At 46.4% G+C, this 15,900-nt stretch overlaps 1 protein-coding gene across 3 annotated transcripts in view; it reads left to right on the top strand.

The window, feature by feature from the left end:
• LOC111850725 (spectrin beta chain, non-erythrocytic 1-like) overlaps positions 1-15,900 on the top strand; it is an 82,314-nt gene that overhangs the window by 55,568 nt on the left and 10,846 nt on the right. For all 3 annotated transcript variants that reach the window (XM_023824915.2, XM_023824917.2, XM_023824919.2), the window contains 16 exons: positions 174-311; positions 990-1,746; positions 1,966-2,168; positions 2,964-3,054; positions 3,350-3,496; positions 7,620-7,883; positions 9,355-9,579; positions 9,878-9,967; positions 10,062-10,340; positions 10,600-10,730; positions 11,104-11,308; positions 12,613-12,987; positions 13,537-13,781; positions 14,231-14,369; positions 15,435-15,519; positions 15,638-15,834. In XM_023824915.2, the coding sequence (XP_023680683.2) occupies positions 174-311; positions 990-1,746; positions 1,966-2,168; positions 2,964-3,054; positions 3,350-3,496; positions 7,620-7,883; positions 9,355-9,579; positions 9,878-9,967; positions 10,062-10,340; positions 10,600-10,730; positions 11,104-11,308; positions 12,613-12,987; positions 13,537-13,781; positions 14,231-14,369; positions 15,435-15,519; positions 15,638-15,834 (3,571 nt within the window). The remainder of the gene's footprint in view (positions 1-173; positions 312-989; positions 1,747-1,965; positions 2,169-2,963; positions 3,055-3,349; positions 3,497-7,619; positions 7,884-9,354; positions 9,580-9,877; positions 9,968-10,061; positions 10,341-10,599; positions 10,731-11,103; positions 11,309-12,612; positions 12,988-13,536; positions 13,782-14,230; positions 14,370-15,434; positions 15,520-15,637; positions 15,835-15,900) is intronic.

The raw sequence follows: 15,900 nt of genomic DNA on the forward strand, positions 1-15,900 counted from the left end.
GTGTAGTGGTTTTGTATTCACTCATATAGTTTTGTCATGAAATATCTGGGTCCACTATGTTCATATGATACAATCTTAATTGTCTGAATTGTATGCAGTGTCCCTGTTTTCAGAGGACAGTGGAAGTGACACATTTGCTAGCCCTAATGAGGTCCTTGTCATGGCTTCCCCAGATTCGAGAGCCTGGAGCCTGAGATGAACAACCAGGCATCTCGTGTTGCCGTGGTGAACCAGATTGCCAGGCAGCTGATGCACAATGGGCACCCCAGCGAAAAAGACATAAAAGCCCAACAAGACAAGCTCAACACAAGGTAAGGTCCAAACTAGGGCTGTCACTATCAATTAATCGATATCAATAATCGAGCAGTCTTCCAAATAATCTGACGATTCATTGAGTAATCATTTAAATATAATATAATATAATATAATATAATATAATTAGTGCCAAGCAGGAATCAACCAACCACTGCAGGGTGCACACTTAGTGACACACATGGTCAGTTTAAGCACACTAGTTCATTTCAGTTGCATGTTTTTGGACAGTGGAAGGAAATCAGAGGATCCTCAGAAAAGCCACCATGCAGGGTGATCATGCAAACTCCACACACACAGTGGTGGTGTGCGCCGACACCACGACCCACCACGCCATTCTGCCGCCCTGACAGGCCTGCACGATGTGCGATGTTAATATCAACATGGCATTTCATGCACATGTGACTGTCACATCTCATGGAACGCGATAGTCAGGAGACATGTGGCGGCTCTCTGTGTTTTCGAGTATTTGGGTAAACAGCAGACAGTTATTTGTCTGTTTGCTCGGTTTGTCATCCCGTTTCTATGCACAAGTTGCCGTTAAAATCCACCATTCCATCCCCCTGTGTCTCATGGATCTGTTTATCTTCCTGAAAACTTTAAAGCATTCCTTTGTTTTGGAAGTTCTCGCGCGGGAAGAAGCTGACCTGCGAGAGGCTGACCTCTCTTTCTTTCAGATGGAGCCAGTTCCGTGATCTTGTTGACTTGAAGAAGGAGTCCCTGAACTCTGCCCTGGGTGTGCAGAACTACCATTTGGAGTGCAATGAGACCAAGTCATGGATCCGTGAAAAGACCAAAGTCATCGAGTCCACCCAGGAGCTGGGCAACGACCTGGCAGGCGTCATGGCCCTGCAGCGCAAACTGACAGGCATGGAGCGCGACCTGGCCGTCATCGAGGACAAGCTGGGCGATCTGCAGAAGGAGGCGGAGAGGCTGGCGGCTGAGCACCCGGACCAGGCCCAGGCCATCATGGGTCGGCTAGCTGAGATCACCGGCGTGTGGGAGGAGATGAAGTCCACCATGAGGAACCGGGAAGAGTCTCTTGGTGAGGCTAGCAAGCTGCAGCAGTTCCTGCGCGATCTGGATGACTTCCAGTCCTGGCTGTCCCGCACGCAGACCGCCATCGCCTCGGAGGACATGCCCAACACACTGGCGGAGGCCGAGAAGCTGCTCACCCAACATGAGAACATCAAGAACGAGATCAGCAACTACGAAGAGGACTACCAGAAAATGCGTGACATGGGCGAGATGGTGACTCAGGGCCAAACAGATGCCCAGTACATGTTCCTGCGGCAGAGGCTGCAGGCCCTGGACACCGGCTGGAATGAGCTTCACAAGATGTGGGTGAACCGGCAGAGCCTGCTGTCCCAATCCCACGCCTACCAGCTGTTCCTGAGGGACACCAAGCAGGCCGAGGCCTTCCTCAACAACCAGGTTCATTTACCTGATTCTCTCCAAGCCCAGCATAGTCAGAGCAGTGCTTCCATCCTCCTTGTGCAAAACTTCAGTATGATAGAGCCCCGATATTTATGTAGGATCAGATAACGTCATCAGATTCCACCCTGAATTGTTCAACAATGTAACTGTTCTTGTATTTTTATAAATAATATAATTTAACCGAATCAAATCTTCTCTGCCCTCAATTCCTGCCAGGAGTATGTGCTGGCCCACACAGAGATGCCAACAACACTTGAGGCCGCTGAAGACGCCATCAAGAAACAGGAAGATTTCATGACCACCATGGATGTCAATGAGGAGAAGATCAACACTGTGGTGGAGACTGGCCAGAGGCTCGTGAGCGATGGGAACATCAACAGTGACCGCATCCAGGAGAGGGTGGGCTCCATCAGCGAGAGGTACTTTAGACGCTCAGTGAAGCCGTACCTTACAGCTCCTATGTATTTAGAAGCAGAGACACTTCTGTCAAAATGTTCATTAGGCAAAATGTGCTCTGCTAAAGGTACTTATGTTCCATGAAACATTTTACATGTAATGGTAACTGTGAAAATATATAATGGGAAAGAATGGTATTCTTTCCGTGATGATTAAAACGGCAAAAAAAATACATTCGAAAAATTCAATAGCAATGCCGGAAAACATGACCTGGTTACTCAAGATAATCCACAGACTTTGTAGTGAGCATTTTCATGTAGGAACTATTTACTTTCTACTGAACTCAGCACAGCAACCGTCAATTTGGGTGAGACACCTGAAAATTCAGAGAGAGGTGGGATGTCTGCATTTGATATTGTTGGATGCTGATGCTAACTGATACTGCTAGCTCACCTAGCACCACAGAGCTACAGTAGCAGGAATGTTTATACCTACTGTAACAAGCACAAGCGACCCAGTGATATTTTCTGCGTCGTCATACGGTTGGTGTGTGGAGTTCAGTAGAAAGAAAATAGTTCCTGCATGAATCTGCTCACTATAAGGTGACTATAACAATCTAGATGGATAAATATCACTACAGCATATTTGAAAAATGTTTTTAAAATATATTATTGAACTGCCCCTTTAATATAACTGGACAAGAGTATGGAGTATAAAATATCAGCCATCTGCATGAGCTCAGAGCAGTGTGTGCTGAAGCTGCTTTCACAGAGGAGCCCAGTGACCTCTGACCCTCTCTGCCTTTTCTGTGTGTGCAGGCATCGGAGGAATCGGCAGGCGGCCAGCGAGCTTCTCACTAGGCTGAAGGACAACCGGGATCTGCAGAAGTTCCTGCAGGACTGCCAGGAAGTGAGAGCTGACAATCCAGAAATGAGCTGCACTTTTTTGCCTAAATGAAAAAAATACATAATAGAATTGTTGTTATTATAGAATTATTATCATCATATTCTTTGTTTTAGCATGACAGTTATGAGTATACATTTTTAAAAGGTTTATTCATTTCTGTAAATGATTAATGAATAAATTAATGTAACCCCTTTGTTCAGTAATGTCAGTGTGTGTAGCTGGAATATGCATATGCAGTATATCTGGTCAACACATAAGCTGGATTTCTCAGCTGTATAACTTCTCCCTGCACCTACAGCTCTCCCTTTGGATCAATGAGAAGATGCTCACCGCTCAGGACATGTCTTATGACGAGGCCAGAAACCTGCACAGCAAGTGGCTCAAGCACCAGGCCTTCATGGCAGAGCTGCAGTCCAACAAGGAATGGCTGGAGAAGATCGAGAAGGTGATTGTGAACCTGCCGGGAGGAGCTGGGGCGCGGCGTGGCCTTGAGAGCAAGGGATGCAGCTCTCTGAGCGTGTTTCTGACATGAATGTCCAGCACTCAGCTCACAGGAGGAAATATTCAGCAGTTCACATCTGAATAGAGCAGTATTGTTCTGTTTTAATACCACATGTGGTGTTCCACGGGTTCTTTGTGTTTTGTGTAATACAGGCAGCAGTTGTTTTCACATTTCATAATACCTGCCAATGTGTTTAATGAGATTTTGTTATAGTACAAGCTACAGTAATGATGTTATGGCATAGAGACTGTAAGGCTATGAAGTGATCAGAGTTCTATAATCTGATCTGAAGTGTTGTTAACAGAGTTACACAAAAACATTTAGAAGCTGTTTGCAACTGGTTTCTAAAATGCGTTTTGAGTGATTGGGTCTCAAGGGGACAGTGCTACAAGTGTAAATGACCACCAAGACTCATTATGGTCCAATCGTGCAAACCACTTGCCAAGCTGGTCTGCGATTTATTTGACCGCATATCTTTTGTAGTGTAAACGCTACTGTGTCCTGAGACATCCCTGACAAGGATGCCACAATAACTATGCGGGGTGGTGGGGGGGGGGGACGGGACATTTGACTTTCTAGTGGAAGTAACATAGGAAGTGAGGAAATCTAAGCAAAAGTGGTCAACTGGACGCCTTGGAGATGCATGATAGACTCAGGTGTGAACAATGATGTGTCTCGGCTGTCTATTTGTGATCGGATTGGCTAAGACACATTTTAAAACCAAGTGTAAACAGAGCCTAAGCCAATTTGCTGGAAGTTAATAAGTTGCAGTGACTATTATATTAATTATGAACAGTGATCCTGCAGCACCTGTGTTTTGAATCTTACAGGCCAGTTGTGCTTGAAGCATGTTGAGCGATGTTATGATAAAAATTGAAACTTAAAATAGACCATAGAAAAGAAATGGCTCTCCAAGAAGGGTGGAATTATCAAATAAAAATCAGCATGAACAAATATTTGAAAAAAATAGCAGTGCTTGCAGTTGCATGATAGCTGTTATGAGGCCGATAATGAATCCTTTGTGTGACAATGATAAATCCTGTAGGTATGTTTACATCCTTAGCATGTGCTGAATCTGCTGAAGTCCAGCTGCACATTTACAATTATAGCATGTAAAACAACCTTTTTATCAAACCTGTCCTGAATTCACTTTTAAATGCTACCAAATAAAATGCCATTGACTGAAATAATTGCCTTGATGATCCTAGGAGCTATGTTGTCGGGGGCAATTGCTTTGGTCTCCCAAGGCAAATTGGTCCTAGATGAGTGGCCAGATTAAGTGTGATTCAGAAAACCCTCTTGATCAACAATATAATGGAATATGTAACCCCACCCGGACTGGGGAAACTGGGGCCTTGCCCTGGTGCCAGACCTGGGACAAAAGCTCGAAGGCGAGCACCTGGTGGCCAGGCCTCCGCCTATGGGGCTTGGCCGGGTACAGAAGGAAGGAGTAAATTGGGTCCGCCCCTCAGTGGGCCCACCATTAGATCGGGTGGCAGTCGAAAGCAGAGGCGGCTACTGAAACTGGCTCGTGGCACATGGAATCTCACCCCTCTGGTGGGAAAGGAGCTTTAGCTGGTGTGGGAGTAAGAGAGATACTGACTAGATATAGTCGGGCTCACCTCATCGCACGGCTCAGGCTCCGGAACCAAACTCATGAAGAGGGGCTACACTCTACTCCACTATAGAGTTGCCCATGGTGAGACGCACCAGACAGATGTAGGTCTACTCATAGCTCCCTAGTTCAGTGCCAGTTCATTGAAGTTCATCCCAATGAATGAGAGGGTCACCTCCCTTTGACTTTGAGTTGGGGGATAGACTCTGACAGTTGCCTGTGCATATACACCAAACACAAGTTCAGAGTATCTGACTTTCTTGGAGACCTTGGAACGGGATCTGGGAAGACTTCCCTTCTGGGGACGGCATTGTTCTGCTGGGGGACTTGGGTAATGACACTGGGGAAAAGCACTTGGGTAAAGCACTGTTTCTCCATAACAAACACTAGGTTCGAACTTACAGGTATTTATAAGTGCACTTGTCACCCTAGGCTGCAGTTCAATTATTAATTTTGTATTCGTACTGTGTGGCTTTGGCGGTTGCTGAAGCAAAAACTCGGGTGTGGGAGGAGTTCGGTGACGTTATGGAGAAGGACTTTCGGTCGGCCTTGAAAAGGTTCTGGCAAACTGGCTGGTGGCTGAGGAGGGGAAAGCAGGGCTTTTCCTATGCTGCTTACAGCAGGGATGGAGGACTGTTGACCTCAAATGGGGATATACTCAAGTGATGGAAAGAATAATTTAAGGACCTCCTGAATCCCACTGACACACCTTTCTTGGAGGACGTAGAGCTGGAAGACTGAGGGACTTGCCCGTTTCTAGGGCTGAGGTCACTGAAGTAGTCAAAAACCTCTTCAGTAGTAAGTCTCTGGGGGTGGATGAGATTCACCCTGGGTTTGTGAAAGCTCTTGATGTTGTTAGGCTGTCTTGGTTGAGACTCCTTTTTAACATTGTGTGGAGGCTGGCGACAGAGCCCTTGGTTAGGCAAACTGGGGTAGTGGTCCCATTCATTAAGAAAGGGAATCGGAGGATACAACTTAAGGGGGATCACACTCCTCAGCCTCTCTGGGAAGGTCTATACTGGGCTATTGGAGAGGAAGGTGTGCCTGTTGGTCTAACCTCAGATTCTGGAGGAACAATGTGGATTCTATCCTAGTCGTGGAACGCTGGATGAGCTCTCCACCCTCACAAGGATATTGGAGGGTTTATGGGGTTTGCCCAACCAGTCATGATGTGTTTTTTGGACTTGGAAAAGGCATATGATTATATCCCTCAGGGGGTCCTATGGGGGGTGCTTCAGGAGTGTGGGGTACGGGGTCTGTTGCTATAGTCCATCTGTGTAAGCAAAGTGAGAGTTTGGCTCACATTGCCAGCAGTAAGTCACACTCATTTGCAACGGGTGTTGGACTCCACCACAGCTGCCCTTTGTCACCGATTCTGTTCATAACTTTTATGGACAGAATTTCTAGATGTAGCCAAGGGAAGGAAAGGGTCCATTTTAGGGGCCTTAGGATCATGTCTTTGCTTTTTGCAGATGATGTGGTCCTGTTGGTGTCATCAGGCTGTGACCTGCAGCAGGCACTGGGGTGGTTGACAGTTGAGTGTGAGGTGGCTGGGATGAGGATCAGCACCTCCAAGTCTGAGGCCATGGTTCTCGACCAAAAATGGGTAGATTGCCCTCTCCCAGGGGGGATGAGTTGCTGCCTCAGACGAAGGAATTTAAGTATCTCGTGGTCCTTTTCATGAGTGAGGGAAGAAGAGATCAGCAAGAGGAGATCAACACATGGATCAGTGCAGCGTCAGCAGTAATGCGGTGTTGTGGAAATGAGGGAGCTGAGCCGGAAGACAAGGCTTTCGATTAACCAGTCGATCCATGTTGCTACCCTCACCTATGGTCATGAGCTTTGGGTAGTGACTGAAAGAATGAGATCTTGGATACAAGTGCCAGAAATGAGTTTCCCCTGCAGGGTGTCTGTCTGGGTTCAGCCTTAGAGAGTCGCCTGGACAAAGTAGGGCCACTGCTCCTCTACATAGAAAAGAGCCAGTTGAGTGTTTTAAGCATCTACTTAGGATGCCTCCAGGACCACTACCTGGGAAGGTGTTTCGGGCATGTCCAACTGGGAGGAGGCGCCGGGGCAGACCCAGGACACGCTGGAGAGATTACATCTCTCGGCTGCCCTGGGGACGGCTTGGTATTCCTTCAGTGGAGCTGGAAGAGGTGGATGGTGAGAGGGATGTCTGGGCATCTCCGCTTAGACTGCTGCCCGCGTGACCCAACCCCGGATAAGCGGCCGAAACAGGATGGCTGGATGGATGACATTATTGAGTTGATTAGATTTGTGTACACTGTGTAGTGCTTTCTGAGTAGAAACACCAAGTCGCTATGAATGGCTGTCTTTACATTCTGTAATGACAAAGGTTTAAATGAATATATTTCAGTAGAAGGCACAGCTATATGCTATTGAAATGGGTATCGTCACCATGTCTTTGATGGTCTGCGCTTGATCCTAAAGGATGGGAAGCAGCTGGTGGAGGAAAAGCCAGAGACTGGCAAGGTGGTGAAGGAGAAGCTGCTGGCCCTTCACCAGATGTGGAATGACCTGGAGTCCACCACGCAGAAGAAGGCCCAGTGCCTGTTCGAGGCCAACAAGGCGGAGCTCTTCACCCAGAGCTGTGCTGATCTGGATAAGTGGCTGAATGGCTTGGAGGGGCAGATCCAGTCTGATGACTACGGCAAGGACCTGACCAGTGTCAGCATCCTGCTGAAGAAGCAGCAGGTACACCGATGGTCCTGAGATCTGCTCAATGCCCTCTTCTGAATGACATTCTGAACTGATGAAGGAAATTATATATTATTCGTCTAATTCTTCTAAATGTACAGTAGACATGGCTCATATTCCACATTAACAGAAAGATTTTGAAAATATCATTCATTTAGCAGAAGTATTCTATTTCACCATTATAATTTCTGTATTGAGATAAACCCCCCCTTTACGAAAAAGTGGTCCAATGAAACCTTTTGTAAGCCGAAATGGCATAAAGCAATGATGCAATTATCCTTAATCTATATGGGGAAAATGTTTGAGTTTCTGCAGACCGAAAAATTAACCTACCTAACTCACACATAAACCCTAAAATAACACGAATACATAGTGAAAGCAGGGATGATATGACAATTACACAGCCTATAAGAAGTAGAAATAGTGTCTGTACGATGTAGTTTACTTACCAGAATCAATGCAGTCACGCCTCCCTTGATGACAGTCAGTAATATAGTTTTTATTATTATTATTAACTATTATGTACTGTACATAATTGTGTGTGCGATACTTTCATACCGCTGACAGCTCAGTAGGCTTGTTTCCACCAGAATCACCACAAACACATGAGTAATGCATTGTGCTATGACTTACGACAGCTACAACATCACTTGGTGATAGGAATTTTTCAACTCCATTATTATCTTAGGGGACTACTGTCATATGCAGTCCGTTGTTGACAGCAATGTCCTTATGCGACGCATGACTGTATATTTATAATTAGCTCAGTGTTTAACAAGTGCTCAATGATATTTTCACTTTCCTCTTTTTTTTTATAAAAGTGAAAATCCTCTTCAGATTTCTCTCAGCTAATGAAAACAGGTGCTAATTTTTGTTTAAGCGGAGTGCTGTAAAGTGAATGTTCATAAAGTAGGGTATACCTGTATTAAACATTTTCCCATGAGCATCGTTTATATAGATTATTGGAAATATTAGGGGCTGTGAATGAGGTTAATATTTATCTGTGTTCATACACACACACACACACACACACACACATACACACATTTCATATCTTTTTAAGGACCGCCCTTTAATTTCTGTGAGAAAACCCTAATCCCAACTTGACGACCTTAACCCCTACCCAGCTCTGATCTTAACCATAAGAAACCACACAAAAAACATTGTGACATTTTTTTTTTTGATTGCAGTCACACACACTGAAAAAGGGCTCTCCACAATGTCAAAATAACAGGTTTTTAATCACATTATGGGTACATTTATTATTATTTATGCGGTATATACATAACGCATAAATACACACATACACACACACACTGGTTTTAAGCATTTTGATGGCTGTGTGCATGTCTGGGTTTTTGTTTATTTCTGGGGGGGTGTGCATTTCTGAGAAGCAGTGTGTGCGGCTTGCGGTCGGCACCTGCCTCACTGCCAGCTTCCCATTCCTCCCCACCGCATCACGTCTCAGATGCTGGAAAAGCAAGTGGAGGTGCGTAAGCGGGAGATGGAGGAGCTGCAGTGCCAGGCGCAGGCGCTGCGGCAGGAGGGCAAGCACACGGACGAGGTGGACGGGCAGCGGGAAGTTGTGGAGAAGAAGCTGCAGGTGCTCCTGGAGCCCCTGCACAAGAGGAAGAACTTCCTCATGGCCTCCCGGGAGATCCACCAGTTCAAACGGGACGTTGAAGATGAGATCGTAAGTGACAGGAGATGCCCCCCCGACTCACTCCCGGGTGGGAATTTGTGTTCCAATCCCGACCCATGGAGAGCTGCTGTGTGCTGCGTATGACAGGAGCTGGCAAACTAAATAAAGGCTGAATGATTCCTCCTTAACTTTTATAAACCTTATACATCCCATGTAATTAACCGCCATGCCTGTCCCAAAAACGGCCCATGTTAGACTGGGGCTGTGAAGTCCTCTGATAAAGCTTTAATACAGTGAATATTCTGTGTTGTGTATTACGTACTATGGTGATATTTGAAAACACTTCCAGCTCTGGGTTGAGGAGAGAATGCCACTTGCAACTTCCAGAGACCACGGTCACAACTTACAAACGGTTCAGTTACTCATCAAAAAGAATCAGGTAAGAGGCCCTTTTTTAACTGCATACTTCGTTGCCTTGGAGAATAGATGTGACGGTGGAGATGTCTGACCTTATGTGCATGTGCTGTCTTCAGACTCTCCAGAAAGAGATCCAAGGTCACCAGCCACGCTGTGATGACATTTTTGAAAGGAGCCAGAGCATCCTACAGGGGGCGAGCCCCAACGTGGAGGTGATTCGACAGCGGCTGGTCGACCTGCAGAAGCTGTGGGAGAAGATGATTGAGGAGACGGAGAAGAGACACAGTCGCCTGGAAGAGGCCCACAAGGCCCAGCAGTACTATTTTGATGCTGCCGAGGCGGAGGCCTGGATGAGCGAACAGGAACTCTACATGATGTCTGAGGAGAAGGCCAAGGTAAAGGGTGGGCAGTGACCTGGGTGGGCAGGGTATGTACTCAGTGAGGAACCCAGGGATGTCGGGAGCAAAAGAAGCACTGTGAGACATTTATAATCTGAAAGAACCACAATGAGATGCTTCTAATCTAAAAGAACCACAGTGAGACACTTCTAATCTAAGAGAACCACAGTAAGAACCACATTGTAAGAACTATATTGTAAAAGAACCACATTGACACCCTTGTACTGATGACTGCTTTTTTTCTTTGACCCCAAAGGATGAACAGAGTGCTGTGACCATGCTAAAGAAGCACCAGATCTTAGAGCAGGCGGTAGAGGACTATGCCGAAACTGTCCATCAGCTGTCTAAAACCAGCCGGGCTCTCGTGGCTGCCGGACACCCGGAAAGGTCAGTGGGGTTGCAGATGGGGTGGGGGGGGTGTCCATTCATAGTAGACAGTATGAAAATCTGGGATTTGGATGCAAAGCTGATAATAATCACAATCTGTGCTAGTTACTCATCGTTCAGTGGGGATTCAGCCTTTCATGATTGACCGAGGGGTTCAGGATGAGGGTTACTGTAATCTCTGCTGTCAAGTTTCAGATGTGGGGGGTAAGCAGGAGTGTGATTGAAGGGGAAAATTAGAATGATGGATTACATTCTGACAGTGTTACAATATTGCCATAGCAGTATAAATGCATCTTTTTCCTGTTACTGCTGTATTCCCTGCCATGAGAAGGTCTCCTGCACCATCTGCAGCTGAGCTCTTGGTTCCCCACAGTGAGCGGATCAGCATGCGCCAGTCCCAGGTGGACAAGCTGTACGCGGGCCTGAAGGACCTCTCCGAGGAGCGGCGCGGCAAGCTGGATGAGAGGTTCCGGCTCTTCCAGCTCAACCGTGAGGTGGACGACCTGGAGCAGTGGATCGCGGAGCGGGAGGTGGTGGCGGGTTCCCACGAGCTGGGCCAGGACTACGAGCACGTCACTGTGAGGCCCCGCCCCCCCATATCATCCTCTGTCACTAAGCGGCTTTCGCTTGATGGTTAACTGACTTCTGCAAATGTAGATACTAGGGGTGGGAACTGGCAGTGTACTCACGAATCCATACTATACTGGGATTTGTTTGCTGATTCGATATGCATCGCGATTTTTATATAGTTTTGGCTGAGGAGCAATTCATATCTATATTTAAAGACAAGGGCTGCAATAGTGATAAGAACCATTTTCTGTTCAGTATGCACGATGAAATGAACGAATACTTTTATTGATATGGGCAGAACCTAAACCTGTTCAATACAGAAAACTCAAAAGAACAAAGACCCTCCCACGTCACTTAAATTAATAATTTGAGAACAGTTTGGCGGTCCTATAAATTATAGCAACTACATGAGAAAGTAGTGGATATGACAAAGACTGACTGTCAGCTGTGCTATACGGAACTCAGACATGTTGCTGGAAACACATCCAACAGGCTCCCTCAACTGAGATGGTCAGTCAAGCGTTTGCATTTTTTTGCAGGTTCAGCTCCCAGTGACATTTAAGGTGCTTTTGAGGAAATTCAGACTGGGCTAAAAAAATAACGTTATAAGGTCATTGTGATGTTTATCACTGCAGAGATGCATCCATACTCGGTAGTAGAGAACACAGGATTTTGTTTATTATTATTATTTATGATGCAGTCTTATTTTGAATTTTTGTTTATTTTACATATTTATTTTTACTGTGCAAATGAGTATCTCTTAGGTTTTGTATTCAGACATGTCAATAGACACATTGCATTTGTTTTGTAACTGTTCATATATTATGTCTGTAGTTTTGATAACAAACAATTTCATAAATAGATTCTGTTTCCCTGCTGTACCGAAACCAATCTGTAGACCCTACTAGAGAGCTGTACTCATGTCTAGGTCTCCATTTGCTAGAATTTTTATAGAGCTTTGGATTTAAATTGTGGCTTTTCAGGAAAAGTCTCTGCTCATGATTGTCCATTCATGATTGAGACTCGCGCATGTCAGTCCCTTAACAAAACTGAGACATGTGGAACTCATATGTAAAAGAAACATAGATGCTAGTATAAAAGTAATATGTGTGACTAACATAACTGCTGTAACTTGAGTTTAAACTGATATGATTAGATCGATTTTTAACTCCAGTGGCAATATATAAATTGCCACCTCAAAGAATCACGATTTATAGCAGAATGGATACTCCCAGCCCTAGAAGATTCTGCTATCAGGGTTCATTTGTGGCTTGTTACAGGCTTTTCTGTTTTGGTTCTTGCTTCTCCACAGATGCTACAGGAGCGCTTCAGGGAATTTGCCCGCGACACAGGCAACATCGGCCAGGAGCGCGTGGATGGCGTCAACCAGCTGGCAGACGAGCTGATTAACGCAGGCCACTCGGACGCGGCCACCATCGCTGAGTGGAAGGATGGCCTCAACGAGGCGTGGGCCGACCTCCTGGAGCTGATCGACACGCGCACCCAGATCCTTGCTGCCTCCTACGAGCTGCACAAGTTCTACCACGACGCCAAAGAGATCCTGGGCCGCATCCTGGACAAACACAAGAAGCTGCCAGAGGAGCTGGGCCGTGACCAGAACACGGTGGAGACCCTGCAGAGGATGCACACCACCTTTGAGCATGACATCCAGGCCCTGGGAACGCAGGTGGGAAACTAAGGACGCAGAACCGGAATGCTGCCATTTACCGAGCGAGATTCTTTTCTGTAGTCGCTGCAGTTTAGCTCCAGCAGATCTATTCAGTTCTCGTTCTCTTTTGATTGAAGCTGTACCAGACTAACAGGACTGAAAGCTCTGTATGTCAGCATTATTTCATAGTCTATATCAGTTGTGTCCAAATGTTTTTCTTTTTACTGGGGCCAGATGAAAACAAAAAATAAGGAAGGAATCAGGGAGAGGCAATCATAACATTTTTCTTTTTTTTTTCTTTCTAAAGCAAATAACTTCATAGGTCATTTTGATCACACTGTTATTCTTTAATAAACAGAACAGTATTATTGGATATTATGACAGCGGCACTCACTGTTCAAAATCGAACTGCGTTTTTAATATTTTAATACTAATGGCTTTTATTTTATTTATTATATCTTCAATCATTCGCGGACCGTTTAAAAGTAGCTGTGGAACGCGGGCTGTAGTTTGGACAGCCTAGGTCTATATCATTCTGTATGTTTAAAGCCTTACTTCTAATCCCAGGTGAGGCAGCTGCAGGAAGATGCGATCCGTCTCCAGTCGGCCTATGCTGGGGACAAGGCGGACGACATCCAGAAGAGGGAGAGCGAGGTCCTGAAGGCCTGGAAGAGCCTCCTGGAGTCATGTGAGGAGCGTAGGGTCCGGCTGACGGACACCGGGGACAAGTTCCGATTCTTCAGCATGGTGCGCGACCTCATGCTCTGGATGGAGGACGTCATCCGTCTGATCGAGGCGCAGGAGAAACCCAGGTGCAGGCAGACTATGAGAAGCAGGGGTCGTCATGCACATGGAGGCCCCGCATTGCTGCTCATGCTAACAGCTCATGGTCTTCATCGCTACTGCAGCCACATTTATTACTTGTTCTCATAGAAAGCATTTCTACACTCAGAGCACTAACAACTTCTCAACCTCTGGCATAGATAGAATCGTTCCAGTTAATTTCTGATGCTTCTAAAAATACAGGGAATGATCAACCGTACAGTATTGCAAGTTACTGATCTGAAAACCACCGATTACCAGCCTACTGAGGTACTGGGGTTAAAATTTGGCTAATTTGCAAGGAAACATTAGCAATCCACAGCTCTCAGGTGGAAGAAATTCTGTCTTCTGTGTCCCTCTGCTGTCATTCTTGCCCAGCCCTCCTTATGGTCACATGAGTCACGTTTTCAGCACTGACCTCGTGACCTTTCACCCCCAGGGATGTATCCTCAGTGGAGCTGCTGATGAACAACCACCAGGGCATCAAGGCTGAGATCGATGCCCGTAATGACAGCTTCACCGCCTGCATCGAGCTGGGAAAGTCTCTCCTGGCACGGAAACACTACGCTTCAGAGGAGGTTAGTGTAAACCCCGGCAGACCAGTGAACCCCAGCAGACTGGTGAGCCCCGGCAGACCGGTGAGCCCCGGCAGACCGGTGAGCCCCGGCAGACCGGTGAGCCCCGGCAGACCGGTGAACCCCAACACACACTGCAGAGATGCTTGACTAGACGCTTGATTTTATCTGTTTTTACACAAAGGGAGTGCCAGTCACTTTCCGATTACTTTTATATGTGACCAGTGCTTGTCTAAAGACCACCCCCCCCCACAAGAAGTGAAGTCTCATGACCCTTTTTAATAGGATAGATATATTTTCTCTTGTGGAAGGGGTGTCCCTATGATAAATTTTAAACCGATTTCTGATGATTAAGTTTGTCAACAGGGTGGGGGGTGGTTTAGTGCAGGGTTTCTCAACCCGGTCCTTGGGGACCACCAGACGGTCCATGTTTTTGCTCTCTCCCAATTCCCTGCCAATTGGGAGAGAGCAAAAACGTGGACCGTCTGGTGGTCCCCGAGGACTGGGTTGAGAAACCTTGGTTTAGTGTATTCAAAAAAAAATTCTCATAACCCCTCCCAGTTACTATTAGTTTGAGAGCCAGTGCGTTAAACCTGCACTCTGTCCTTCTCATCTGATCAGCCTAGGTGTGTTTCATTATCTCCTGTGTTTGTTCATTCATTCTGAGTATTGTCCAAAATAGTCCCTGGATCTTTCATTTGGCTCTTGAACCAGTTATTTTGTTAACACCTGCAGGCCGAGAGTTAGATTCCCGGGCACATGACCCCACATGACTCCACATGACTCCACGTGACCCCACATGGCCCCACATGACCCCTCTAGCTGACTTGATGTTTGATCCATACTCTCACACTTCATCTCTGAGTCATCTGCTTTACTTTTACACCCAATATGTTTCCAGAAATATCCTCTGTATTTTAAAAAATTGATTTTTGTAGTATTTAGAATTTATTATAGTTTATTAAATAGCTAATGCTGGGTGTCCTTGTTTCCTACACAGGGAGTCGGCTGTTATTAAAACAGATACCTTACATTTAGATTGTTTATCTGCCTCTGGTCCCATTTCAGATCAAGGAGAAGTTACTGCAGCTGACTGACAAGCGGAAAGATATGATTGACAAGTGGGAGGACAGATGGGAGTGGCTGAGATTGAGTATGGTCACATAACCCTTCATTGTTTCACACAATTCTATCTTCTCTGCCTGTTCTGGTTGAATCCTCTAGCCTGTCTGGTATGGCGTAGCCTGTGACCTCCAAACTCTGTTGTCCAGTTCTGGAGGTGCACCAGTTCTCACGGGACGCCGGCGTGGCCGAGGCCTGGCTGCTGGGCCAGGAGCCGTACCTGTCGAGCCGGGAGATGGGACAGAGTGTGGACGAGGTGGAGAAGCTGATCAAGAGGCACGAGGCCTTTGAGAAGTCGGCGGCCACGTGGGAGGAGCGCTTCTCGGCGCTGGAGCGGCTGACCACGGTGCGTCAGGGGGCTTTAGGGCAGGCGGCTGTAACCTGCAGCTAAACATATCACCACAGCCAAAAT

The sequence above is a fragment of the Paramormyrops kingsleyae genome, chromosome 20 (assembly GCF_048594095.1).
Source record: "Paramormyrops kingsleyae isolate MSU_618 chromosome 20, PKINGS_0.4, whole genome shotgun sequence".
Classification (NCBI taxonomy): Eukaryota; Metazoa; Chordata; class Actinopteri; order Osteoglossiformes; family Mormyridae; genus Paramormyrops; species Paramormyrops kingsleyae.